Here is a 25545-nt window from a genome sequence, read left to right as displayed (position 1 = left end):
AAGGCAACACCTTCCTTATCTCCTTCCGACGGTTGGTCCGAGCCCGCTGCCCCTTCCCCCTCTCCGGCCTTGTTTTTCTGAAGTGTCCCTGCATTTCCCCCCAGAGACTCCTCAACTGAACATTTCCCTCCTCCAAGGGAAAGGGAAATCTCCAAAAGCCGGATAGAAAGTCCACAGTTCCCGTCTCCGCTGGCAGGACGCCCTGCATCGATTTCCGCACCCGGACACCCTGCCCGGGAGGAAGCTGCCCCTGCTGGGCTCCAAAACAGAGCCCCAGTGCCCCCCTTCCTTGCCTGTTTATTTAGGGCTGGTGGCAGGAGCCATGGATGGATGGATGGATGGATGGATGGATGGATGGATGGATGGAGGATGGGGGGTTGAGGATTTGGATGAAGGGATGGATGGACGGAGGGAGGGAAGGAGGGAGGGATGGAAGAGCAGGATGAGCAGGAACCGGGGATCTCTTTTTCTTGCTTTTTCCAAAAAAGTGAGGCTGGAAGAAATCTTGAATGTAAACACACTTCTCCCCCAAATTTTCCTTTGGGCTGTGGCCTCAGATGCTGCATTTCCACCACCCCAATCCCCCTGGCTTTAAGCCCAAGAGAGAAACCAAGGGGAAACCCCAATCAGCACCAGCCAGGGTTCAAAGAGCTGCCATAGACTGCCCTCTTGGCTTGCACCCACTTTGCACCCCCCTTTATCCAAACCACAGCTCCAAGGCCACCTCCTCTATTAACTTTGCTAAGACAAAGGGCCTTCCCCAAGGGGTGATATGCTTGGCTGGGCTGGAGCCCAAAATGATGCCGTGGCAATAGGAAGGTCAACACAAACCCCACAGCCCCACCGCCAAACAACGGGAAGCTCTACAAGGAACTCAGTAATGATCCTGCATCCTTTCCAAGTGGGAACAAAAGCTGAGGAGACAGGATAGTTAATCGTGAGTAAATGAAGGATGCAAATAGCAAATAGGGTGAAGATTTATTTAAAGCGAAGGCTCAGGAAGCGTCTGGGGCTGGAGATGGAAACGAGAGGACTATGTTTTGGTGGCTCATCAAAATCCCAGGCTATCGTGGGCCATTGTCCTGCCTGGCGCCAGGGGAGAGTGAGGAAGGACAGGGCTGAGGATAGGGAAGGTGCAGCCCCACGGCAGCCCCATCCCATGCTGAATTGGAGGCAGTGGTGGCCAGGCTGGGGCAATGTCTCCTGGCTCTGTGAGCATTGCAGCCCCACGGCATGAGTCACCCAGGGTGGATTTGGCCTCAGATAAAGGTAAAAACCTAAAAAAGGGATTTGGTAGGAAAGGACCTGATGCAATCAGACTCTCAATCAGCTCCCACCCTGTGAGCAGGGTGATCTGAGGAGGTGGGGACTTCATCTGGTGTTCCCTGGGTTCTGAGGCGCACAGAAATGCCTCTGTGTGCACACACCCCCCAACCCTTCCGTGGACCAGAATAGCCCCCACCCCTCTCCGTCAACCCTTCCTCCTTCCCCCCCCTCCCCCCACCCCAAAGGAATCACACACCCTACTCCTTTTTGTTTTTTGTAACCAAAATTCATTTATTTGTCACAAATCCCACAGCTTGGCCGTGCCCCTGCCCAAACCCCCCAGGGGACGAGGGGAGCCCACCCAGCCCGTGCCTCAATTTCCTCCAACACATCCCGCAAGCAGAGACAGGGCTCCCCAAAGCAAGCCAGGCTCTGGGGCACCAAGAGGAAGGGAAGGGGGGGGTCCCTAAGTATGCAGGGGCCGCCCCCAAGGAGACCAGCTCGGGGGGCTGCCAGGGAGGGGGGGGTTCAGGCACGGAAGAGCGTCTCCTGGGTGGCAGGGTCCAGCTTGCCCCCCATAGCCAGGGCCCCCTTGCCTCCAGGAGGGTGGCTGTGCCCCGAGGAGAAGCTGCCCGAGCGCTCTGCCCCGGGCCCGGGGGGATGGCAGCAGAGCAGCGCGGCACAGGCACGGCGGAAATGGGGGTCGAAGAAGGCGTAGAGGAAAGGGTTGAGGCAACTGTTGATGTAGGCGATGCCGGTGCAGTAGGGATGGAAATTGTTGAGGAAGGCGTGCAGGCCGCAGGACCAGGGCAGCACCTCCAGGTCCATCAGGACGTAGAGGGTCTTGACCAGGTGGAAGGGCAGCCAGCAGCCGCCGAATGCAGCCACCAGCACGGCGATGATGGTCAGCAGCCGCTTGCGCTTGCGGGGCCCCTCTGCCCGCTCACGGCGAAAGTGGGTGGCCACGGTGCGGGCGATGAAGAAGTAGCAGGTCAGCATGACAGCAAAGGGGGCCACGAAGCCCAGCAGCGTGGAGGAGAGCCCCAGCCCCACCTCCCAGGCAGCCTCAGTCCCCGGTGCCGCCAGGCCCCCGTAGTCCATGTAGCAGGTGACCTTGGTGTCCCCCCCCAGCGCGGCCGCCTGCCGCAGCACCAGGGCCGGCAGGGCCAGCAGGGCTGCCAGCACCCACAGGGCCACGGTGGCCAGCAGCCCGCTCACCCTTGAGCGCAGCTTGGCCGTGGCCAGCGGCCGCACGATGGCCAGGTAGCGGTCGAAGCTGAGACCCGTCAGGCAGAAGACGCTGGCGTACATGTTGACGAAGACCAGGTAGCTGCTGACCTTGCAGGCGGCCGTGCCGAAGGGCCAGTGGTAGCCCAGCCAGGCGTAGGCGGCCCACAGCGGCAGCGTGACCACGAAGGTGAGGTCGGCGGCGGCCAGGTTGGCGATGAAGGTGTCAGCTGAGCGCCGCCGCTCCCGCCCGCCCTTGAAGATGGTCCAGAGCACCAGGCCGTTGCCTGCCGTGCCCAGCAGGAAAACCAGCAGGTAGATGGTGGGCAGCAGGGCCAGCGACAAGCCCCACTCCTCATACTCGCAATCGGTCTCGTTGTCCCCTTCGGTGTAGATGTATCCCGTCTCCTCCATGCCGCCAGCCGGGCTGGGTGCAGCTCAGCTCATCCCCAGGCTCACCGCCGACCTCCTCCGGCCCTCTGAGCCCAGCCCAGCGAATCCCACCGCGTTACCTCCCCTTCCTCCCCGCCCTCCGCCCCCCTCCTCCTCAGTAGGATGGACAGGATGGGGGAGCCCCGTGGGAAATTTCACAGCTCCCCCCCCCGCCTCCCATCTGGCTCTCACCCAGGTGTCAACACATCAGCCCAACAGATAACCCCGCTCCCCCCCGCACAGGGGCTCGGTGCTGCAGCCCCACAGCCAGGCGTAGGTCTGCTGCCCTGCAGGGACCTGGAAATTGGATTTCACATTTGGCATTTTGCAATGGGGCTGCTGCACCTGGGATGGCTGCATTTTGCATTTGTGACTTTGCACTTGGGACCTGGCACTCTTTGCTTCGCACTCAGCATCTTGCATTTAGCATTTGAGGTTTGGCGTTTTGCAGTCATGCGTGGCACAGAGGGGGCCCAAATTGCCAGGGCCACACGCTGAGCACAGCGTGTTTGGGAGCCTGTTGTGCGCTGACACCTTCCCATGAGCGAACAAAGCTGGAAAGTCACCTCCAAAGAAAGAACCACGGGGAGGGAGCAAGAGGAAAGCACTGCCAGGCTGCAGGACAGCACTGTCCCACTGCGGCTTCACTCTCACGATCGCAGCTTTTGGCTGGGAAGCTGCTGAAGGGATGCCAGGGTCTGTGGCTGATAAGCCTCCAGCCTCTGCTGGGCTGAGAGAAGCAAAAGGTTGGAGCTCAGAGCCTGAAAAACAGAGCCACGATGTGCCTTTTGCGCTTAGAACTGATGAATTAACAGAGGGATCTGTGCAGCCAAGAGTAGAGGCAAATCTATTGGACTGCTGAAACACAGGGCAGATCTGAGTGCTCTCTGAAGTTCGGGAGGAAAGGACCAAAATCTGACTCAGCCCCACAAGAACAAATGGGGCATAATCAGGCTGGAGAGGGAGATAATGAATAATGAAATATTCCAATTACCTGGGACATAGTCAGCTTCGGAAGCCAAAGTTAACCCTGTGAGGTAGGCAGGTTGCAGCACCGCTAAAGCCTGCGGTGCTCGGAGGAATTAGAGACAAAGATGTTAAAACTCAGTGCAGAAGTGTGATGGCTGCTGACTCAGATTAAAGTAATACGGGTTTTGTTGAAGAAGAAGAGACAGAACTGCTCAAAACCCAAAGGCAGATAAAGCTGTTAGTTAAGACAGACAATAAATTGAATAAAACAGGGAAATAAAAAAAATGTTAATTAGACCCTTGGTATCGCCTGAAATTGCTACAAAGGGAGATGTTTCAGCGTGGGGAATGAGGATCACTATTAATAACGATCCCCGCTATTTTTGGCTCCTGTGGGTAGCGGGGAACAGGTAACCCTTTCCAGCCTGCTGACAGCAACGCGTGCCCCAAAAGCAGCTGGGGATGAGGGTGGGGGTGGGCGATGCCCCCACTGCGCTCTGTGAGACAGCAGGAATGCAGCACACAGAGGCTCAGGGGGTTGCAGCAGCCACTGGACGCAGTCAGAGATAAGAGACTGAGATTCCTCTGTAGCTTCAGCAGGGGGGCAAAGCATCCGTCAGCCCCACCACCCTGATAAGGCTCATCAGGAGATCTCAGATCAGCTAATGGCTCGGCGCCTTCCCAGGAGCACTGCGGGTACCCAGAGCAGTCCCTCTCACTGTGGTTGGGACACTGTCCCCGTCCAATGTGGGCCTTGCTTGTTCCAAAGCCCTGTGAATGCATGGCTGAAAGAACGCACTCTCACAGTGCCCAAAATCCCTGCGCCACAAGGGCAGAGCTTAACCACCTCAACGTGGGATTTGGTGACTTCCTCTCTAGTCAGCTGGAGTTACTCATATCCTACCAGGGAAGAAACAACTCCTTGGTTCCATCTTTCCATCTGTCTCCCCCTCTTTCCGCTTGGTTCGGCTCAGAATAAACAGCTTGGAGTTCCCAGCACAGGGCCGGGAAAGGGCTTGGGGCACAGCCAGGTGTTGAAGAGATCTTGGGGAAGGACCGCAGGGGCAGCCAGCATTTGGTGGGTGATGCTGCCCGGATTGTGTCAGGAAGAAAGGAAAGAAAGCCCAGCCCTATGGCAGAACGTGGAATCAGCCAGCTCAGCTCCCAGGTTGGGTGGAGTCTGGCACAGGCTCGCCTGGGGTTGCTCAGCTTGCCAGGAAGGTTTGGGGCCAGGAGCTGTCCCCACTCCTCCTCAGAGTAACCACAACACCCAGCACCAGCTCCCACAGCAGGGAGGCAGACATGGAAGAGGCAGAAGGGCCTTGGGGCACAGTTTGGAGAAAGGGCGAGCACAGGAGCCAGGGATGAGTGTGCGCACATCACCAGCGGGGTGGGTGCTGCAACTGCTTTGCACGAGCACATCCACCTTGACCCTGTGCACAGTCCCCGTGTGCAGGAATGCTTTTGCACTCCCACTGCATTTCTGTTATCCAGGCAAGCAGCAGGGACATGGGGACAGTGAACAAAGCGAGGGTGGCACCATGCATCCCACAAGCACAATTGCAACCTACCTATATTCCAGCTGCGGACAGAGAGCAGAGAGCTCCTCCTGGTGGCAGTCCTTACACCAGGTTCCCCCAATGTTCCATGGGTACACCTCCTTTCGGAGGGGGAGGGGGACTTAGAACCAAGGATCTTACACAAGAACCAAGACCCCACCAAACCAACCAACAAAGTTTTATTGTCCTGTCAAGTGGCACCAAAATAATGACCTGCTGCTCTTTGTCTGGAGGGTGATAGGAGAGCAGGGGGAGGTCAGGGAAGGGAGGGGCCTTTGTGACCACCTCCAGCCCCCAGGGGACATGAGGAAGAGGGGGGACGCAGAGGAAGAGGAACTCTGGGGAAATGGGAGTGGGGAGGGACAAGGGTGGGGTGGGAACCCTGCGAGCATCATACAAAGTGCATAGATGTGTGTGTGTGTCCTGCTAGAGGGAAGAGGGAGCCTGATCCTGGGGATGCCAGCCATCAGCCTCCTAGAACATGTGGACAGGAGAGCGAGCCTGAAACAGACATGGGGAAGGAGAAGGTATGGTGAGGGCCAGGGAGGAAGCGTCAGCTCTAGGGGTGATCCAGAGCTGGAGGAACATCCCCTTGAGCCCTCATCCCAGCTGCAGCATAACTCTGCTGGCACTCACCCCATGAGATCAGCTCACGATTTCTTCTTTTTCAGCTTCAGCGCTTGCAGCCAGTGGGGTGGGGAGGCGTCTGACCTGCACAGATCCAAACAGGCGCTGACACCACAGTGCCAAAGCCCCCAGAAATACACCCATTGCCCCAAGGGCTTCTCCCAAAGCTCTGGGGGCTCAGATCCAGATCAAGCCAAGATGATCCTCCTGGAGAGGGCTGCATTCCCCAGAGGGACCATGCAGCCCAAGAAAGGCAAGGAGAGTGCGAAGGGAACTGAGCTGCAGCTGAGTTAGCTGTGGCTTTAAGGGCTTCGGCCCAAGCACTGTTTAGGGTGGAGCAGCCCGGCTCTCCCAGGCAACAGGGCTTGGGAATGCTGGTCCCAGTAAGCCTCACTTCCAGCTCCCAGCTCCAGTCTCAAGGTCCAGCCCAGCCTCCGGCTAACTGCCAGCACCAGAAATACCAGCCTGGAGCACATGGTTCCTCGGAGCCAGCAGCTGCAGAACTTGAGCACAGCCCCCAGTACTTCCAACCATCCCACCAACATTGCATCGCTGTTCACAGCGCCTCTGAGACTTCAATTCTGCCCACTCCTTCACAACCCACAAGCACCCCAGTGTCCCCAGCATGTCCGTAGTCCTACACCAACACCCAACCCGGCATATCCACCCAGCATCATCACAACTGTTCCTTGAGCCCAGCACTCACCCTGAAGACTTCTCAGGCTTAGGGGGCAGTGCCAGGGGTTTCCCACTCAGGCCAGGGATCTTGCAGGACTTGGAGCGCTGCACATGGGGATCCTTTGTGGGGGTTGCCTTGCTGTCCACTGGCGATGCCCCTTCCTCAGCAGAGCGGTTTCGGCCCCTCAGCTTGGCCTGGGAGGTGAAGTCAGATGGGCACACAGTGCTCTCACCCCCCACCATCCTCAAATCCTTCCACTGCATCCTCTCCCTCCCTCTCCATGCTGCCTGCCTTGGACTGTCCTTCAACCTGCCTGTTCCTCCCCACCCTTTAGAAATCACATCCCTTCCATCTGCTTGCCTGGGGTTCCAGTAGGCCCTACCTTGAGGGCAGACGTGGTAAGGCCAGGGAAGAGTGGCACCTTGACACCCTTGCCCGACGGGGACGCTCGCACCCGCCGGCTCTTGGGTTCTTCTGCTGCCTCCTCATCGGAGGATGCTGCTGCGCGGGCTGGACGAGGCTCTGTGGGGGACAGCATCACTATGAGACATCTCTAAGAGCACACCACCCCACCCCACTATCCTGTTGTCACTGTCCTGCAGGCTCTCACCTGTGGAATCCTGGAAGATCCAGCTGTCCCCCTCTGAAGTGGCCCCGGGGCGGAGAACAGGTGCCCGGTGCCTTCGTTTGCGGCCCAGGTTGGCCTTGCTGCGGTACATGGTACTGTCCAGAACCTCCGTGTCCTGCAAAGCCCAGGGGACAGCTCAGTGCCCAGCAAAGGGGAGTTTCAGGGTCCCCAATCCATCCACCCACTCATTCATTCCACTGTTTTCTATGGATCTCTCATGGTGGCTACCTTCCTATAGTACAGGGTGGCCTTGCATCTGCAGCCTCTGTCTGCATTCCCCCAACCATTGGGCTCCCTCAGTACAGCAGGCGAAGTCAGAAGCTCCATCCTCCCCACTCACCTCGAGAAAGGTGAAATCCTGACCAGAGAGGTCCAGAAGTCCCTCGGGCTGTGAGACACTCGCAGAGAGCCTCTTTTCCTCCCAGCTCACTGGTCTCTTCCCATCTGGGTGGTCCGAAGGGGTCTCTTCAGCCTCTGTTTCTGGGGTCTCACCAGCAGCCTCTGGTGGCAGAGGGGCAGCAGCCAGCTCAGGCAGGTCCTGCTCCTCCATGGGGTCTGTTCTCAGCAGTGGGTCAGCTGATTCGCCCCAGGGGGACTGAGCAGCTGCAGGCTCGGCCACAGCATCATCACTCAGTGGTGGGCTGGAGTCTGAGAGATGGATGTTTTCAGGGCTTCTGGTGGGGAAGACAAGAGGACAAAGTTTGTCCAGCCCCAAATCTCTCCTAATTTCCCTCTGACAGCCCTCAGGGGAAACTAAGGCACAGGGAAGGCCAAACACTGTTCCTGTGAATGTGGGTGAGTCAGAGACAGAACTCAGGTGTCTGGGACTCTCCCTCTCCACTGCGAAAGGCCAAGTGAGATCCACACCAAGGGGGTGGCAATTCTGGGAAATTCCCCTTAAGACTGGCAGGGAATCACCCACAACATGTTAACCAGGCTGGGGCCTTCTTCAGGCCAGCAGGAGTTTTGCCTTTTTCCTCCTGGCATCCTTACATTCTGGCAGCTTGTGGGAATTTATCGTTTTGGAAATCCCCAGCTCAAGTATGGCTAAAATTAGAGTGTGGGGTTCCCCAGATCTCAGTAAGATAAAGGCATGGGGCTCATTCTGCCAATTTCTCAGGAGGCCAAGGGAACACCAGCACCTCCCAGACTCTATCCCCACCAGCCATACCCTCCTTACCCATCTGCTGAACCGCCATCACCTCCCAGGCTCGGCTCCCCAGCACTGAAGTCCTGGCTCCTGGCAGCACAGCGGGCCCCAAAGGCACTGGCCCACTCTTGGTGCCTGGCCTCAGCCTCACGCAGCTTCTCGCTCCAGCCAGCTTCCTCCAGGTCCTGGCTCCAGCCTGGTTCCTCCACCTTGGCTTGCTGGGGCTGGGCAGAACTGCTCACAGGTGCCAGGCCCTCATCCCAGGCCATTTGGCCTGGTTCACCCTCATCAACTTTATCAGAAAAACCTGAGGTGCTGAAGGAGAGATCGCTGTGCCAGTCTGCCAGGGGCTGCTGGGGCTCCTGCGGGACCTCAGACCTCATTTTGTCTGCCCAGGACATCGGGCTGTCTGCTGACACTGCAGTGCTGGAGAGATCAGACCCTCGCTCTGTCCCAATGATACCAAACTGATTTTGGTGTTCAGCTCCTCCAAGGCGCAGCTCTTCAGCCCAGTCCCTGGTGCCGCTCTCCTGCTGGTCAGTGCTCCCCCAGCTGGATTCCTGGTCTGGGCAACTGGGGACACACAAGCCAGGCAAGTCTTCTTTTCTGACGCCAAAAGCATTAGCCAGTTCGGTTTGGCCAATGCTGCATTCACCAGCCCAGCTCAGCCTGCTGGAACTAAATTCTCCCTTTCTGGTGTTCATAGAGTCGTAATCGCTGGCCCAGACTGACCTGCTGGGGCCAAACTCCCTGTCCTGGCTCTCCATGTTCTTGGTGATGTATTCATCATCCCAGGCCGGTTTTTTGGATTTGAGCTCCCTGTCTTTGGCCTCCACATCCCTGGCGCTGTTCTCACTGGCTTCAGCTGGTCTGTTGGGGCTGAACTCCCTATCCTGGCTCTCCATGTCCCTGCTGCTGTACTCACTGTGCCAGGTGGGTCTGCTGGGATTGAACTCCCTGTCCTGGATCTCCGTGTCGCTGGTGCTGTATTCATTGATGCAGGCTGGTCTGCTGGGGCTGAACTCTCTGTCCTGGCTCTCCATGTCCCTGCTGGTGTACTCGCTGTGCCAGGTGGGTCTGCTGCTGGTGAACTCTCTGTCCTGGCTCTCCACATCACTGGTGCTGTGCTCTTCAGCACAGGCTGGCCTGCTGGGGCTAAACTCCCTGTCCTGGATCTCCATGTCCCTGCTGCTGTATTCGCTGGCCTCAGCCAATCTGCTGGGGCTGAATTCTCTGTCTTGGCTCTCCATGTCTTGGGTGCTGTATTCACCAGACCAGGCTGGTCTGCTGGGGCTGAACTCCCTGTCTTGGCTCTCCATGTCTCTGGTACTGTATTTGCCATCCCAAGCCGACCTGCTGGAGCAAAACTCTTTGTCCGGGGTCTCAGCTTCCCCTGTGCTGGATCTGCCAGCCCAGCCTAGAGTAAAATCCTTGTCCTTGGTCTCAGCATCCCTGCTACTGTATTTACTGGTCCAGTCCGAGGTGACCTCCCTGTCCTTGATGCCTGCATCACCACTGCCATATTCACTAGACCACACAGGTGCAGCATCCCCACTGTGAGTCTCCAGGTCCCCAGAGCCGTACTTGCCAGCCCAGCCGGGCTGCCTGGAGCTCAGCTCCTTGTCCTGCTGCTGGCCATGTCCCACGCTGTAGGGACTGCTCCATTCAGCCTTCCCGGAGCTGACCTCCTCTCTGTTGCCTGCACTGTCCAAGCCATACCCAGTGCCCCATGTGGGTTTGCTGAAGTCTTGATCCTGCAGGCAGCTTTCCCCCGGACCGTGAGATTTGGGCCAGTCACTGCTGCCAAGCCTCGTATCCCCCATCAGCTCTGTCCCTTTGTAGTTGCTGCTCCAGTCCCTTTCAGCAGCAGCAAAGGCTCTATCCTGCTGGTTCATATCACTGATACTGCAACTGTTGTTCCTGCTTGAGTTGGTCCTAAACTTTTGATCCTGCTCCATCTCACCAGGCCAGTCCCCCTGTCTGGCCACAGCCTTATGGCTCCAGTCAAAAGCACCGGCCTGCTGAGATCTCCCAATGCCAAATTCACTGCATAGGTCCTTCCGTGACCAGCCAAGCAAGCCCTGGAGAAAGAGAGTCAAAGAGGAGAAAGGGTTAGAGAAACACCGCAGAGGATAGTCTGAAAAGGACTGGGGAATATCCAAGGATAATCCTCTCCAAAGGGAAGTCAGGTCCCACTGCTCACCCCCCAGCCTCGTGAGCTGCCTGTACTCACAGCCACTGTGCCTGCCCACCGTCCTTCTGACCCCGCAGCACTTTGAGCCCTCTCCAGCTCATCCCGCAGCTCCAGGTTGGCCAGCAGCCTCCGGAGGATGGCCGTGGTCCCCGACTCACCAGCCATGGTTCTCCAGTGCGCACACAGCTCCCCGCCCCACCCCAGTTCTCCCCGTAGGCACCGCACGCTCCTGCTCAGCCTCCACCCAACTCGTCAGACAGCTCTGCTGCACCGAAAGGCGCGCAACCGCACCGCTGCACGCAACGTGCCGTTAACCCTTGGTGCCACGGAGCCTCACGCTCCCTCACCTCCTGCTCCTCGGCCTTCAGAGGGTCACGTCCTGATGTGCGGGCCCTAGGTGATGCCAGCAGCTCGGTCAGCCAACGTGGGTCGGTGTGGGCATCAGGGCCCTTTGAGGAGCCTTCATCCTGGCCCGGCCCACCGAGGCCCTGCAGGCTTGCAGGAGAGTCGCCCGCTGGCTCCCAGGAGGCGTCAGCTTCGGTGGGGGCTGGATCTGATGGGGCAGCCTTGACAGGGGGCTCAGGCTCAGCTGAGTCCAAGCTAGGCTCCACTATATGGAGCTCGGTGCTGTTCAGCTCTGCCTCTTCTCCCTCCTCCTCTTCCGAGCTCTCAGCCTCTTGTTGAGCCACAGGACCCCCCGGGCATGGAGCCCCCTCTGCTCCCCAGCTGACGGTCATTGCAGGGCCAGGCCCATCTGTGTTCCCGCTGTCCCCATGGGATCCAGTGGCTGCACCCTCCCTGTCTGACTCATCCTCTTCAGACAGCCCCGAGTCAGCTGCCTCCTGGATGGGGGACCTGGGTGGGGATGGCAGCCCCCTCACCCCCCGTGTGGGGAACGTCCACTCAAAGGACTGGGAAAGGCTCCAACTGGACTCGCTGCTCAGCAAGTGCTCTGCTGGCAGGTCTCCAGGCTGGGGCAGGGCACCCAGTGAACCCCCCAGCAACCCCATGCCCTGCCCTTCACTGGGAGGGGGCCGCAGCACCCCCTCTGATGAGCGTCGCAGCCCTGAGTCTCTGCTTGAGGGAGAAAGGCTGAAATCAGGACCTTCAGGAGTCCGAGAGGACACAGGGGAGTCATCGGGACCCCCAGGGGAGCCTGGAGGGCGAGAAGCTCTAGCAGGGAGCTCAGGGGGTGGGCTTGGGGGAGGTGAGGGCTCAGGCTCGGTGGCAGACTCGGGAGAGCCAGGGGGGCAGGTGGCTCTAGGGGGTAGCTGGGGTGTGCCCAATGTGGAGGGGCTGGCAGGAGTGGGGGATCCCTCACTGGGGGTGTGTGGGGAGCCTGGGGAGCGGGAGGCACCAAGCCAAGGCTCAACCACAGATGAGGGAGCACCTGGAGCCTGGATGGAGGTGGCCAAGAGCTCCTCAGTCGGAGGCTGAGCTGGAGATTCAGGGGATTCAGGGGCCATGGTCGGGGATCCAGGGGCCAGCAGCTCTGGGGGGGCATCAGGGGAACCAGGGGCTGAGGCAGAAGGCTCAGCAGGCTGGAAAGGAGCTCCTGGAGGTGGGCAAGCAGGGGATCTTGGGGAGCCAGGAGGTCCAAGCTGGAGAGAGGAGAGCTGGAAAAAGAACAGGGAGGAGAGTCACGTCACTCAAGGGGAACCTCCCAGGCATCACCCAGCCACAGTTCTCAGCCCCTCTCTGCCAGCACAGCTCCAACGTACGGTGACAATCATAGTCCCTAGCCCCATCTCCCCTAAGCCCTGTGGACAAGAGGTGCCCGCACATCATGCCAGCACCAGAGCTGCTTCCTGGGTGACACAGCCTCGGCAGCTCCCAGAAGTTCCCATTCCAGCTGCATGCCCTTCGGGGCAGGGCCAAGCAGTGCCCAGAGCCCTGGTCCTCTGCCTCAGCAGCCCTGTTGGTGCCCGCCAATCATCAACGTGCAGAGACAGATATGGAGAGGAAGAACTGAAGCAAGAAGAAATAAAAATACCACCACCCTAATAATCTTCTCCGCATGGGCCTGGGCACCCTCAAGGCATAACGGCATCACCCTGACAAGGGTGGGCCAAACCCTAACTAGAGCTGTTAAGGGTTAATTCTCCACAGTAGTCCTGCCACCTTTAGTGTCTCTATCATCACTCCAGAGCATGGGGAGGGGGCATGGCAGGGAAGTGGAATGGGCCCGCCTACCACATACCTGCCCGTCACCAAATCTCAGCTGGTGACTCACAGCTTCTCCCTGTCCCCACCTCGGCACCAGAACTGAAACTCAGCTTCTTGTTCCAAGAGCCCAGCCCAGCACCTGGGCACCCAATGAGGGAGATGGGGCTGCAGTGGAGTCACCCACCTTCCCCAGAGCAGTTGGCACCCGAAGGAGAAAGGAGAGACACGCACCCCGCAGAGAGGGAGCCCCGGAGGAGACAGGAGAGCCCCGAAGGAGAGAGCCCAGGAGTGGAGCGGCCGCGACGCAGGAGGGTGCGGCGAGAACTCACGTCAGGGGGAGATGGTGGCCTCTGGAGTCCACAGGGGTCCCCGGCACAGCTCGGGCCGGCTGGGGAGGAGCTGCTGCCAGAGAAAAACAGGCAGGGGGTAAACATGGTGTGCGCCCCGTTCTTCCTCCCACAAGCATGCACCTCCCAACCCCAGACCATCCAGCTCTGGCCGCAGAAGGATTTGGACGAGGACCACAATCAGCCCTTAACTCTCTGTAAGGGGCACTCGAAACATGCCCTGAATTATCAGGTAGGTTAGGATTGCAAAGGCAAATCAGCTACAACCCCTTTTCTGGAAAGTTTTTCATCCTTTGGAGTGCAAGTTTCTCACACTCTGGTTTAAAATAGCCCCTGCCCTGCTCCCAGAGGTGCCCAGCTTTAGGGAGCACAGCCAAGCGCTGGCTTTCAACCAGCCCATCCTGCAGCCAGGAGTCCCACAGATCTGAGGCCTCTTTGCTCTGGAGCAGACTAGTAAAAATAAAATAGAGAGAGTGGGGAAAAGGGGGAACATTTCCCAGGGGCAGTAACCCCCTGTTATTCCGTGCTTGGGCAGTGGAGTGCTGCCTGGCAAGGTTCCAGCCCCAGACGGCTGCAAGCATGGAGGCAGTTCCTCAGCTGGGCCAGCCCATTCTTGTGGTTTTAATAAACCACCAGAGCTGTCGCGGGTGACCAAGCCTTCCCACGAAGGCAGCTCAAGGCACTGTTGGTTAGGAGGAACAGCAGCCTTGCGCTGGTGACCAGACCTCAGGTCCCCCTCCAGCTCCATTAATTTCCATCCCTAGAACTGCCCACTAATGCCTTCCACATGAGTCCCCATCCTTGGGATCGATCTTCTGCTCCTCACCTCGTCTCTACCATCGGGTATCTGTCACCCCCTGTCCCCAGCTCTCCCTCAGCCTGCTGGAGCAGTTGGCGGGCTTCACCAGGGGAGTCTCCATCTGCCTCCCCACTGGGGCGTCTCCGGAAGGCAGTGAAGGTCTTGGAGCCAAAGCGAGAAGAAGAATCGGGGCAAAAGGGAGAGAGGCGGGCCCGGTCAGGGCTTCCCGGACCCTCCTTGCTGTCCATCTTGGCCAGAATCTCCTCCACGGTGGTGCCTGGAAATCGCTCCATCTTGGTTGCCACAGGCACTGGCGTCACCTTAAAGGGAGCCGGACCTTTGCGGGAGGGTGTCGATGGGGCCAGGGGCACCTCATCACTGGCAGTTGAACACGAGTCTTCAGGACTCAAAACTGGTGGGCATGGGAGCCCCTTCCCATTAGGGGTCTCAGGTGACTTGATGGTGAAAGAGGGGCGTCTGAGGGCCACCCCAGAGCCGCCCCCACTGTATGGCTGGGGTCCTGCCAGGCGGTTTATCTTCTCTGCTGAGGGCAGCTCAGGACGAGAGTGTCGCGGTGCTGGTGGAGGGTGAGGCAGGCAGGGTTTGGCAGGTACGGCTGGCTTGGGCAGCACACGGGGCTTGGGCCGGACAGGAGGCTTGGGGCGAGGACTGCCTGTGGGAGAGAGATGAGGAGAAACGTGGAGAGTTGGAGAAACGCAACAGCCCCTGGAGACGTTTCACTTTGGGGTAAAAACACACGTGAACAGGTCTGGGGAGTTCTTACCTTTCTCAGGGCTTCCAGCCACCAGTCCGGCCCCTCCAGAGGCACAAGGCAACGGAGGGTGCAGGGACTGGGGCTGGGAGGCCATGGTGAAGCTGGAGCTAACGCTCAGCAGACTCAGCGTGCAGTCAGCCCCTGCGGAAGAGAGAGGGGAGAACTGTCACTGAAAAACATTAGTCCACCCTGTCCTCTGGGACCCACCGCCCCATTCACCCTCACGCCCTCAGTCTCTGCCGTACATGCAGCGTGCTGCATCGTGGTGCTGGCTTCTCACTCGCTCAAACCAGCATTACACACCGTGCCAACCCACTATCTCACCGCCAAGCCTCCGTTTGGCCGCACCACCCTTTGTACACTGCCCCAGCCCGCCGGCAGCACCCGGCCACAGCACACACCGTGCAGGTCCCTTGCACACCTCAGTAGACACGTGTATCCCAGCCCCATTTACCCGGGCTGGCTTCCGCATGCAGCGAGCCTCCCAAAAGGCCGTGCCAGACCCTCACCGACCCCGCGTCCAACACCTGAGCTGGCCCCCACCACCAGCTGCCCGTTGCCTCACGGAAGTCCTTAACACACCACGTCAGCCCTCACCGTCCCAGTCTGCCAGCAGCAGCCCGCTCCCACGCCCCAATCCCCAGCCCCGTCGGGCCCTACAGGGTCATCTCCCCCCTCACCTGCCCCGCAGCCGCCTCATGGCCGGGACGGGGGGCTGGAGGGGCGCGGGCCGCGATCCCCAGGCCCGGTTTGGCGTGGCCGCACGGCTCCCGTGACTCACTGGCGCTGCGGGGACAGGAAAAACTCGCTCGTGCCTCCTCCTCCTCCTCCTCGCGGCCCTGCCCTGCCTTCCCCTCGCCTCCTCCCCGCTCCCTCCCTTCCCACTCGCGGCGCGGGGTCCCCCTTTCGTTTCCCCCCCACCCCCCCCATTCGGCCCCCTCTCCCTCTGGACTCCCCGCCCCGGCCAAACAGCACCGGAGGGGGCACATCTGGAAGCCATCCCCCCCCACCCCCGCCCCTCCTCCCCCCGCCGAGGCTGTTTCCCAACCCCTTGGCAGCCCCGGGATGCTGACGAGGCCCCGCTCGGTGACGAGGCGAAGGGAAGCGGGGGGGTTGGGGGGGGGGGAGTGGAACGGGGCTGGAAGGGGGAAGGGAGAGAGGGGTGCCCCCTCCCCCCTTCCATCCTCCGGGGCCTGCGCGCGTTGCCACGGTAACGCAGCCCCCGCTCGAGTGGCCGGGCGGGCCTAGGCGCGCTGCCATGGCAACGGAGCCCCCCGCTCGATTTACGAGGAGGGGCCGCAGGGAGGCCGAGGCGGCCGTTGTGCACTCCGCAGCCCAAGCTTCGGCCCCAGCGAGCAGGACGGCCTCGGCCGCCTCAAGGACCCCGAGCCCCACCGCTACCCGCGTGCTCGGAAAACCCCACCCACGCGCCCGGCGCCCCTCCCCCCCGGCTCCGGTACCGTACCCCGCGGAGCGCTCCCGCCGTGACCCCGCGCCCTACCCGCGCTCACCCGCCGCCGCTGCCGCTGCATATTCATGAGCGCTGGCCTCGCCCCCCTCCCCACCGACCGCGCCCCCCACGGGCCGCGCCCACCCCACGTGGCCGAGCCACCGCCTCCGCCGACCAGCGAGAGCGGCGAACTAGAGCGGCGCCGCGTGGCACCTCCACCTACCATCGAGCTGCGGGCCGCTCGGGTCCCACGTGCGCCACTGTGAGGTTGCTAGAAGGGACCCCCGGCCTGTGGCGCCCCCGGGGTGCGGCGGCCCCACAAACCCGCGCTGACCTACGTCTGGCCCTACGCTCTGGAGCGAGCAGCCAGGCCTCGCCCCTCGCCTCACTCCCCTTCCCCTGCGGCGATTGACTCGCAGCCAGGCCGCCGTGCCGGGGTCAAGCGGGAACGCTGATGGAATGGGGATTGGGGCCGCCTGCCCTCCCCCCCCCCACCTGACACCCCCGGCCACGGTTCAGCTCTCCAGGGAGCAGAGAACATCCGCACGGCATCAGGATCGACCGCCGGGCCTCCATTAGGAGGCTGATGGAGCTGTAACAGGATTAGGGAGCCCGCAGGAGGGGCTCGGGCTGCTAATGGATGGGCTGCGAGTGAGCTCAGCCACTGGCTGTGGTTCAAGGAGGCCGAGGCGATGCCGGGAGAAAGGCAATGCTGGGAGGAAGGCATCCCAGCACCCCCTGTGCCTCGGGGGAAGGGGAGCCCAGTCCACCCCCTGCCTCCGCACCCACACGCACTCCCGCCGCGGGTGTTTTTTATTCAATCCGAGTTGCCATGTGAACGGACCCAAAATACAAAAAGAAAAAAAGAGACCAAAACAAACCCGAGTATTTAAAAAAAATAAATTGATGAGAAACAGGGCAGAGGTGGGACTGAGGCTCCTCCTGGGCCTCCCCTCCACAGGGCCTCGCTCTGTAGCCAGGCATTGAGGGGAAGGGCTCAGGCAGTGAGTCTGGGCACCCTCCTGCCCCACTCCAGTGCCTCCCCTCACCTGGCAGCAGGGGTAGGAGGAAGGGCAGCCAAGCAGGTTCGGAGCCAGCCAGAGCCCAAGAGCCAGGCCCCCTCCTGCGGGCCGGCCCACCCGGTCCTCACGCTGATCTGGGAACCAGCCTGGAGCCAGCGGGGACAGCACTAATCCGAGCCAGACGCAGAATCCTCTGAGCTTTGGGCCGGGCTGGCGCCTCTCTCATCGTCTGAGTCCTGTGGGAAGAAACAGGAAGTCAGGACAGTAGAAGCAGAGCAGCTCATCTCCACCTACTCCTGTACCTATAGCAAAGACTAAACTCAGTCCTCCACTACAAGACTGGATGTGCATACTATCAAGAGGAGCACATGCCTGTAGGGATGAGGTAAATGAGTGAAGCCCACCACCAAACAGCCCTACTACCTCCTTCTTGCTCTCTGCAGAGGAGCTCTCATCGCTGGAGACAAATTCCTTGCTCTTGAAGCTCTCGCTCATATTCTTGGCAGAGGACTTGGTGGAGGACGAAGACTTGGAGGCAGCACCCTTCTTCTCCATTTTCCCTTTCATCTGTTTCTCCTGCTTCTTCTTCTTCTTTTTAGACCTCTCCCTATGCATGTGTTGGGAGGGTGGAAGAGACAGAAGCATTACCTTGCTGACAGTGCACTGGTCCCATCTCACAACCCCCCAGCCCTGGAGAGGCCCAGCCACCACAACAGCTAAGGACAGACAGATTCCAGCGAAGCCATGCCACGTCCCCTTGTCCGCTTAGCACACTCACATCTTGGAGCTCTCTGACTTGTTGCCCACGCTGTACTCTTTCATGGCCTTCTCATAATCCCTCTTGGCATCTTCTGCCTTGCGATCCCATTCCTGCAGCAAAAGCAGGTTAGTGGCGCTTTGTTCCCGCACCATCCGCCAACAAGAGCCTCTGCACCACCTGAGTCCAACACTATCTCCACCCATGTCCCTGACCACCTGGAGACCATGCTCACACAACAGCTCACCAGCTCAGAGGTGACAGCTCCCCACTGCCAACCTCCTTTCCTGATCTGTTAATGGAGCAGCAAGATCCAAGCAAGAGCATCCCAGGCCTCCTGACATCCACCTTCCCTTCCTAAATCTGGCTTAGCAGTCCTCACTGGCAGAGCAACCCACCTCTTTCTTCTCCTTAGACATGGCTTTCCAGAGCTCCCCAGCCTTCTTGGACAGGTCTGTGATGCTGATACCAGGATGGTCTGACTTGATCTTCTCTCGGTTGGCATTCAGCCAAAGCATGTAAGCCGACATGGGTCTCTTGGGAGCATTGGGGTCTTTGCCTTTCTTGCTCTAGAAAGCAGGAAACAGAAAGAACCAAAACTTGAAATACCCCACACACTGAAGACTTAGGGTTACCCCAAGATGATGCCTGCTGCATCCCACCAGTAATTATTCAGCTACTTAATCAGGGAGATGGGTTGTCAGCTCACACACAAAAAAAAGTGAAAGCACCCATAGAGTAGGTGGAGAGGATGTGGAGGACCTGTGGGGGGCAAGTCCTCCAACAATCAGAAGGTACTGCCAGGCTCAGACACCACTATATCCTTTGGAAGAGTTTCAATCTAGACTCATTTGCAGGATGAAGAAAAGCCTGCAGGAAGCAGAAGAGCCAGGCTTGGACAACCCAAACTGGGCAAAGCACTGTGAAGTGGTAGGATCGGATCAGACCACAGCAGAAGACTAATGGGAAGCAGCTCAGCTAATGTGCTGTGACCTGGATCTCCTGTGGTGTTGCTCCAAACAAGGGAAAAGCAATCCATATTCCAAGGGCAGTGAGCCCTGATCTCCACAACTCTACCAGCAGCAACTTCTCACCTCCACCTGCTTCTTGCGGGGCTTGCGGTCTTTGACTATCTTGGCCTTCTTGGCTGGCTTCTTCTCACCTCGGTCACTGTCACCATCCCCACTGGAGGAGCTGGCCGAGGCATTGCTGTCAAACCTGTGTGAAGTGACCTGGTTTCAGGGAAAGCTCAAGATCTCTACTCCAGCAAGATGAAGCAGGAGGTGAGGGAGTTGTGGCAGTGACAAGCACATAGCAGGACTTCCCCCTGAACTCTCCCATCCTCCAGCAACCTGCAGTTCGGAGACTTCCTGAGCTGAAACCGCTCTGTTCGCTCTTAACAGCCCTCAGGGGACTCTCCTTCCACGAACATGGCTGATCGTTTTGAGTTCCCGTAAACTTTAGGCATTTGCAACGCCTCACTGCTGAACTGCACCAAGATCCACCCCTCCTCTTGTGCTGAACCTGACTCCCATCAGCACACATGATGCCCCTGAGCACTTGTTCAGACTGCAGTTCTCATCAAGAGAACTCGAGAGACAGACCAGAAGTGCACCCACTTACAAGGCCATTCACAACGATACTGTCTGCATCAGATGCACTCCTCAGCATTCTCACAGCCCCATCCCACCCCACACACTGCCCACACATGGCATCTTCCAAAAGCTGCCCATAGTTAAGAGTCCGGTCCCAGCCCCTACTCACTCTTCAGCCACATCATCATCCTCTTCCCCGGGGTTGAATGACTCATCTGCAAGGACAGAGTGTGAGGTGAAGATGGACAACCAAGGAACGCAGCAGGACTCAACTCGAGGAAGTAGCCTGAGCATACCAGGCAGCCCCTCAGGCAGTGGGGGCTCAGATGCAGCCCCAGCACAAACCTGTCTCCTCTCCAGACCCATCGCTGCTATCATTGGCGTTCTCCTCCCGGATCTTGCCCTCCTCCTTCATCCTCTCCAGGTAGGCGTCGTGCTGGTCCTCATCAGAGTCGGCATATTCATCGTAGCTCTGCTTCATACCCTGCAGGAGGGACAGAGTAAGAGCTGCTCTCCATGCTCCACACATCTGCATACAGTCCATTCTCTAGAAACTACAATGCATGCATGGCCAGCCTGGGAAACACACAGTGTCCCATCTGTCTCCCTGTCTCCTCATCAGGGATGCAGAGAAAGGGACAGGAAAGGTTCCCCAAAGATGTTACTTGAGTTAGGTGGGGGCCCCTCTTGCAAATCATGCTGCAATTACTGGGTTTAGTCAGAGACCAACACAGCCATGCAGAGGAAACCTGCACCAGGAGGAGGAAGAAGAGAAAGAGGAAGGGGTATCTCACGGACCTTTTTCCTCTACAAGGGTAAGGAAAGAAAAGAAAGGTGAAAAAAAATGAAAGGAAAAAAAGCAGCAAAATTTTGGAGAGAAGAAAAAAGGTCCCAGTCATCTCCCCACCCCAGCCTGCAGGCCAGTAATTCCAGCAGGGCACAGAGAACCAGCCCTGTGCAGCAGATACCTCCTTGAGGCCTCGGTTCTTGATGTTCAGCTTCTTGGCATTGACAAAATCAAAGAGCTTCCCGTACTCCTCCCTGCAGGAGAGATGGGGTGGTCAGGGACAGGTGGGATCCAGCTCGCTGGCACCCACTGTGCATTCTCAACACAGCGAGCAGAACGATCACCTTGTTACATCAGTAAAGATCCACCGTGTGTGACCAACACAGAGGACACAGGGGCAATGGAGCTGCATTGCAGGACAGAGAACAGCCCAATGTTACAGTAAGAGCTCACTCTGCGCCCACCTCTCTATACTGCTGAAGGTGTACTGTGTGCCCTGCTTGGTCTCGATCTCGAAGTCGAAGGAGCGGGTGGTGGTGGTCCCACGGGCAAAGTTGACAAAGGAGATCTCATCAAAGCGGATGTGCACTGGCGGCTTGTGAACATAGATGAAACCACGCTCCAGTGGGTAGAGAAGTCCTGAGCTGGCCTTGTAGGAGCAGGTGATGCACTGGGCTCCAGAGTGTCTGTGAGGGCAAACACTGCTATGTTACACCAGTGGGGAGCAAACACCCCTCCCTCTGCACATCCCCAGTGAGATAGCAGCTTAGATAAGTCCACCAACTGCTCCTGCTTGCATGGGGTAAAATTCTTGCAAAACCCCCTCACCCTGACTATAGAAAAAGAGATGTTGGTCCTGCTATCCGAGTCAAGAGGGGGTCTCAGCTGGCCTGAGACCACAAAAACAAGAAGAATCTCCTGTCCTAGGGACAAGAAGGCTCACTTTACCTCTCCCCCTACCTCCACGCGTACCCTTAGTGTAGGAAGGTCCCACACTTCCTCACCCAGCCAGAAGCAACAACAATGCCTCACCCCTGGAAGTTGCCAGGCACAGTGATCTTGCGGTTCACCAGTGCCTTCATAACTCGGCTGACCATCTCATAGAGGGAGCCTGACATGTTCTTAGTGAGCCGCCCCTCGAAGCGTTTCTCCACCTCTTCCCTGCGTGACAGAAATAGAGGATAATGACAACAACAAGGAGCAAGGAGATTCAATACATACACTAGCTCTCCCCGCAACACCCAGGTCCAGGGAAGGAGTCAAGGAAGTTGGCTGGCGAGAAGAACTCACTCATTCATGTTGAGGGTCAGTGAGATGTCTTCATCCTTGGAGAAAAGCAGGATAAGGAAGTGGTAGCGGGTCTGGCCCTGCTTTATCGGTGGATCCAGGCTAATCTGAAAACAGAAGAGGAGGTGAGGACCCAAAATCCTTCGAAACAATTTCCTGAGAAAGGGAGGACAACTCCACCCCTCCTCACCACAAAGAACATCTGCCGTTGGTCCTTGTGTGGGAGCAGGAAGAGGCGCAGCACGGTAGTATAGGGGATTTTGTAGTCAAAGGTTTTGCCATGGAGGTGCAGGAAGGTGGGGTAGATGCGGATGTCGTATCGCCCACGAGGCGTCAAACACTGCAGCTCCCGGAAGATGCAGATGGCATCACCAGTTGCCTGGATCACATCCGCCTTGGAGAGGACATTCTGAGCAAAGGCCTACAAGGAGAGGGAGTTGTGGTCAGGCACTAGGTGAGGGCGCCCAACTAGTGTGCCTCACTGTGCCTCACTCACCTCCACAGGGTCAACACCATCCTCCTGGGTAGGGGGCACGTAGAAGCGAACCTCCATGAGTGAGACCTCAGCGTCATCATTCTGGTGGAACTCCAGCGTCACTTCGTTCTTGCCCGTCGTGCACTGGGAGACATTGCTGAGGGGGATCTCAAACACTGGCTGCTCCCCGATGTCAAAGGAGAGAAGCTGCCCTACAGCAGGTGGAAGGGATAAGAACCTAAGGTCCACCCTGCTGCACAGACCCACGGTGAGTTCCATCCTAGATCCACGCTCCAGCAGCATCATCGCTCTTCTCTCAAAACCCAGAAATGCCTCCCCTCTCCCTCCCTTCCCATGTTCTCCACACAAATCTCTAGGCTTTCTCCTCTCAGCTATAGTTCCAGAGAATTATATTGATCAAAAACAAAAAGGCTGTTAATTCCGCTCTTCCTCCTCTCTCAGACCAGGGAGGAACATCCACCAGCTCTTCTGGCTCCCTGAGGAATTTGGAAGGCTCTATTAGATGCTCACACCTTCCATGCAGACTTCTCTTTTATGTTGAACATTTTCTGCCTACCCCGCTGAACATGCTGTGCTGCCTGCAAGTATCTCCTGCTTTCCTAGGATGACCAACGTCCATGTTGTATCAGCACTAAAAACAGGGCAGTTTCCCAGAGGAGCATCTAAAGCTGTCAACAGCTGGGTGCTGGTGGGATAATGACACTGACCCAGCCATCAGATTCCCACCCAGCCCCACCACCTTGGCCTACACACAGCACAGATTCCCTTGCCCAAGCAGCAGCACCACTGGCCTGTTCCTGTCTTACCGCAACTCACCTCCGAACCTCACTGTGCCCCAGTTCCAACCCTTCACACACAGGTCCTTCTCGGCCAGCTCCAGACGATAGTGTGCCTTGAAGAAATCTGAGAGCTTATCAAACTCCTGCGATGAGGTGGGAAGGAACAGAGAAACAGAGAATGCTCATCAGAAACTGCCATGTACACATCAGCACGGCCCAGAGCCCATAACTGGGACCTTGCCCGCAGTACATGATGAGAAAAACAGACAACAGCTGCTGTTAAAGGCAAGGAGATCAGCTTTGTGAGATCTGGCAGATCCTGCAGGCAGCATGGCCTGATACAGGACAAGCAAAGAGACTGTAGCACAAGCTACCTGAAAAAAAGGATGGTCAGCACGGCTCAGGCAACAGTCAGAGATGGCACGGACTCACCGATTCCCGGAAACCATCGTATTTGTAGACATGGCCGTTCTTGGTGAGAAGCTTGAGGCCGTGACCGAGTGCCACACGCCGCCACACACCCTCTGCCAACTCTGAGGCCTGGATGTTGTCCACCTTCCCCGTCTTGCTGTTCTTGAAGATGACGCCCTGGCGACTCAGCCGCAGCCGGCCATCATTCTGGTGGGAGGTAGGTGTGAGGTACAGGCAGCTCACCCCACGCACATGGAGGGGAGCAGCCCAAGGTGGGGAACTTCCACACAGCACAGACAGCTGCTAAGCTCTCCCAGGGGACACGAAGTGAACTCCCCAGCCACCCAACAGTTTCTGTTCTCCATGCACTCCTTATCACCTTCCGCTGGGATTCAGGCAGCCAGGTTGCCAGCAGCCTCGGTACCAGAGCTCCACCGGGCATTTAGAAACAATCTCCCAAATGCCACAGGGTGACCCAGAAATCCTCAACATCACTGCAGCATGACACTGCCCACCCCCAAGCACCGGAACAGGCTGATTTACAGCACCCAGCTGCCCAGCAGTAGCTACTGCATAAAAGGGTGAACGCTTGCAGCTGGCATTCCTTCCCCTGGACACGTTCCCAACCACAACCTCGCTAGCTCCGCAACAGGCTGCTACTAAAAGCCCCTGTTGATGCTCCAAAATGCTTCAGCTCTGGAAACAAGGCGCCTCAGCTCCCATTTCCAGTTGAGCTCAGCAAAACATGCTCTGCCAGAACAAGGCAGTGGAAGAGCTGCAGGGATGGGGGGGAGCATACTGCAGCACCCCTGGGTGTACAGCTGAGACCAGGCCTCAGAGCCGCACAGCACCGTGTGCCTCCAGCCCATGAGATGGGGGTGAGCACTTCTGGCATCGGGCAGCACCCCAGATAGCTGCCCCCAGCACTGAGTTGCCCCTGGTGCTGCTCACCATGGATCCCTTCACCTCCTGGTAGATCTCGTTGAACTCCAGTGTGTCAGCCATGACGAAGGGGGCCGGGCTCGCAGGCAGGCAGGAGGAGGCCGGAGTTCAGCTCCCCACCGAGGCCGGCATGCCCTGCTGCCACCAAGCAGCGAGGTGCTGGGGGGTAGGGAGGAGGGGGAACGAGAGTGAGCACGGGGAGGTGAACCCCCCCTGAGGAACGTGATCCCACAAGAATACGTCCCCCCATCAAGCCTCTCCCGGGGCTCCCCGGGGTCGCCGCTTCCCGGGCTGCCACGTCCCGGTGGAAAGGGGTACAACGAGGCCCTGGCAGCCCCCCACAGTCTCCACCACCCCTCTCCCTAGGCCCCACGCCCCCATCCGTCACCCCCACGCTCCCACCAGCTACCCCCAACCCCCACATCACCCCCCCCGAAATCACCCCCCCAAAACCCCCCTTTCTCTGTCCCCTCTCCAGCCCCCCAAATTCGCTCCCGCCCCCCCCCCCCCCCCGCACCGCCACCGCTTTTCCCGCCTGCGCAACACGAACCTCGCGCGAAGCCGCCTCCCCCCCCCCAACCGCCTCCCGCGCCGCCGCCGGAACCCGCCCCCACTTCCGCCATAGAGAAGCGCCGCCGCCCGGCCTCTCTGGGAGCCATCGCGGGGGGAGGGAGGACCCGGCCGCGTCGGCACGAGCCTCGCGATGGAGCGCCGTGGAGGACTGAGGCTAAAGGCGAGCGGCGCTTTCCTCGGCATAGAGGCAGCGGAGTGGAAAGTGGGCAGGCTAGAGCGGCCGCTCCCCGAAGCGACAGTCTCTCTCACCTGGTACCACAGAGAGGCGGGAGGCCTCCAGCCGGGAAGTGGGGGGGCTGCTCCCCATTGGCCGACGCTGGGTGATCCCCATGACGTCACCGCGGCGGGGGGTTAGGGCGGCTCTGCGCAGCACATGGCGCCCCGACGTGGGGTACGCCCCAAAAAAGGCACTCCGAAGTGGGGCGCATCCCAAAATGGGACACCCCTCGTCAAGGGGAACCCTCAAAAAGAGCACACCGGTATGGGACACCTCCAAACACCGTGAGGTGGCAAACACGGGGTCCGCAAGCACAGAGGACGCCCAGAATGGGAGCACCCCGAGTGTGGGGCACCCCTAAAATCGAGTCACACATACTGCGCCCCCAGCGCGGCCCGCTCCCAAAATGGA

At 58.8% G+C, this 25545-nt stretch overlaps 3 protein-coding genes across 12 annotated transcripts; all 3 read right to left on the bottom strand.

Moving 5' to 3' along the window:
- Positions 1 to 1571: 1571 nt before the first annotated feature.
- Positions 1572 to 2968, bottom strand: APLNR (apelin receptor). The gene has a single exon (XM_048948333.1). It carries the CDS (start codon positions 2905 to 2907, stop codon positions 1795 to 1797), a length of 1113 nt encoding a protein of 370 aa, XP_048804290.1. The 5' UTR covers positions 2908 to 2968; the 3' UTR covers positions 1572 to 1794.
- A 2647-nt stretch (positions 2969 to 5615) lies between these two features.
- TNKS1BP1 (tankyrase 1 binding protein 1) lies at positions 5616 to 16391 on the bottom strand. 8 transcript variants are annotated; one of them, XM_048949243.1, is made up of 13 exons: positions 16330 to 16391; positions 15499 to 15604; positions 14828 to 14959; positions 14071 to 14716; positions 13227 to 13299; positions 11079 to 12347; positions 8568 to 10618; positions 7728 to 8061; positions 7370 to 7502; positions 7142 to 7281; positions 6787 to 6953; positions 6090 to 6164; positions 5616 to 5954 (listed from the first exon to the last, which is right to left on the bottom strand). In XM_048949243.1, the coding sequence occupies exons 3-12, from the start codon at positions 14910 to 14912 to the stop codon at positions 6104 to 6106; spliced, it is 4959 nt and encodes a 1652-aa protein (XP_048805200.1). In that variant the 5' UTR covers positions 14913 to 14959; positions 15499 to 15604; positions 16330 to 16391; the 3' UTR covers positions 5616 to 5954; positions 6090 to 6103. The 8 variants fall into 8 exon arrangements, with proteins under 8 accessions (XP_048805200.1, XP_048805198.1, XP_048805204.1 ...); XM_048949241.1 differs by having other exon boundaries at positions 16320 to 16388; XM_048949247.1 differs by having other exon boundaries at positions 7728 to 8058; positions 16320 to 16388.
- A 672-nt stretch (positions 16392 to 17063) lies between these two features.
- On the bottom strand, positions 17064 to 25199 carry SSRP1 (structure specific recognition protein 1). 3 transcript variants are annotated; one of them, XM_048949349.1, is made up of 17 exons: positions 25167 to 25199; positions 24354 to 24503; positions 23424 to 23609; positions 23029 to 23134; positions 22213 to 22403; positions 21907 to 22137; positions 21720 to 21823; positions 21462 to 21590; positions 20894 to 21115; positions 20611 to 20683; positions 19988 to 20126; positions 19812 to 19857; positions 19142 to 19265; positions 18446 to 18616; positions 18069 to 18160; positions 17714 to 17897; positions 17064 to 17526 (listed from the first exon to the last, which is right to left on the bottom strand). In XM_048949349.1, the coding sequence occupies exons 2-17, from the start codon at positions 24405 to 24407 to the stop codon at positions 17458 to 17460; spliced, it is 2121 nt and encodes a 706-aa protein (XP_048805306.1). In that variant the 5' UTR covers positions 24408 to 24503; positions 25167 to 25199; the 3' UTR covers positions 17064 to 17457. The 3 variants fall into 3 exon arrangements, with proteins under 3 accessions (XP_048805306.1, XP_048805305.1, XP_048805307.1); XM_048949348.1 differs by lacking the exon at positions 25167 to 25199 and adding an exon at positions 24895 to 24939; XM_048949350.1 differs by lacking the exon at positions 25167 to 25199 and adding an exon at positions 24862 to 24893.
- Positions 25200 to 25545: the final 346 nt, after the last annotated feature.

The sequence above is a fragment of the Lagopus muta genome, chromosome 6 (assembly GCF_023343835.1).
Source record: "Lagopus muta isolate bLagMut1 chromosome 6, bLagMut1 primary, whole genome shotgun sequence".
In the NCBI taxonomy this organism is placed as follows: domain Eukaryota; kingdom Metazoa; phylum Chordata; class Aves; order Galliformes; family Phasianidae; genus Lagopus; species Lagopus muta.
Note: the sequence above shows the minus strand (reverse complement) of the source record. Positions and strands in the feature narration are given on the sequence as shown.